Raw genomic sequence first — 1253 nt, 5'->3', positions numbered from 1 at the left:
GCTCAGTCTGTCATAACTCTACCTTGTACCATGGTGGGGTTGCCAGCACCCAATAGAGTGTGGAAATCCCCCAGTGGTAATATCATCACGGACGATGAGGTGTTCTATCGGTGAGACTTCATTTCATTATGATTTATTAGTAGGTAAGGTTGATCACGGACGATGAGGTGTTCTATCGGTGAGACTTCATTTCTTTATGATTTTATTAGTAGGTAAGGTTACCCTTGGTCCGCAAGAGAAAATTGAGACCCATTTCTGACAGGAGAGTTTTATAGTTTACAAACTGCACAAGTGGATTCACGACAGGAAATTGTACCAATCTTGAAATATTTCCATCATTACTCTATCTTTTGAATTTGACTCATAAATAATTTAAGAACGAGTCCACTTGTTCAACGAGTCAACTTCTTCCAAATTTCAAAGACAGGAGAGTTTTATAGTTTACAAACTGCACAAGTGGATTCACGACAGGAAATTGTACCAATCTTGAAATATTTTCATCATTACTCTATCTTTCGAATTTGACTCATAAATAATTTAAGAACGAGTCAACTTGTTTGAGTCAACAACTTGTTCAACGAGTCAACTTCTTTCAAATCAACTTCTTTCAATTGCGCTGATGCCCCTTTATTTTTCCTGCTAGCACAGAATCCTCTCAGACGGCAGTCTCTACGTTGGACCCCTCACCAACGACATGGTGGGTAACTACACCTGCCTGGCTGACAATATATTTGGCAAGGACGATATCTACTATCAAGTAACTATCCTGTCACCTCCTGGAGTGCCGAATATCTTGCTCCAGTCTACCACCACACACAGTATATCCATCCTGTGGAAACCTTCGTACGACGGAGGTGCTATTATCACACGTACGTTCCCTCGCACCTCTATTTCTATTTAAGTTGTTTTCGATTATGTGACCTGGGTAACTACACCTGCCTGGCTGACAATATATTTGGCAAGGACGATATCTACTATCAAGTAACTATCCTGTCACCTCCTGGAGTGCCTAATATCCTGCTCCAGTCTACCACCACACACAGTATATCCATCCTGTGGAAACCTTCGTACGACGGAGGTGCTATTATCACACGTAAGTTCCCTCGCACCTCTATTTCTATTCAAGTTGTATTCGAGTATGTGACCTTTTTTTTTAGTCATCATACGAAATTTCAAAAGTGTTACGTATGGAGTGTGGTGCTGTATGGAGCGGAAACGTGGACGATGAGGAAGAAAGAAGAGAAATATTTGGA

General features: G+C 41.0%; 1 protein-coding gene across 1 annotated transcript; it reads left to right on the top strand.

Annotated features, from left to right (window-relative positions):
* Positions 1 to 15: 15 nt before the first annotated feature.
* On the top strand, positions 16 to 1093 carry LOC103523044 (matrix-remodeling-associated protein 5-like; the record flags this gene model as incomplete). The annotated part of the gene is made up of 3 exons (XM_008488122.2): positions 16 to 110; positions 649 to 869; positions 1007 to 1093. Coding segments are annotated over exons 1-3 (388 nt in total), but the record flags the coding sequence as incomplete, so codon positions are not given.
* Positions 1094 to 1253: the final 160 nt, after the last annotated feature.

The sequence above is a fragment of the Diaphorina citri genome, unplaced genomic scaffold (genome assembly GCF_000475195.1).
Source record: "Diaphorina citri unplaced genomic scaffold, Diaci psyllid genome assembly version 1.1 scaffold14329, whole genome shotgun sequence".
NCBI lineage: Eukaryota > Metazoa > Arthropoda > Insecta > Hemiptera > Psyllidae > Diaphorina > Diaphorina citri.
This window is presented reverse-complemented; position numbering and strand designations above follow the sequence as displayed.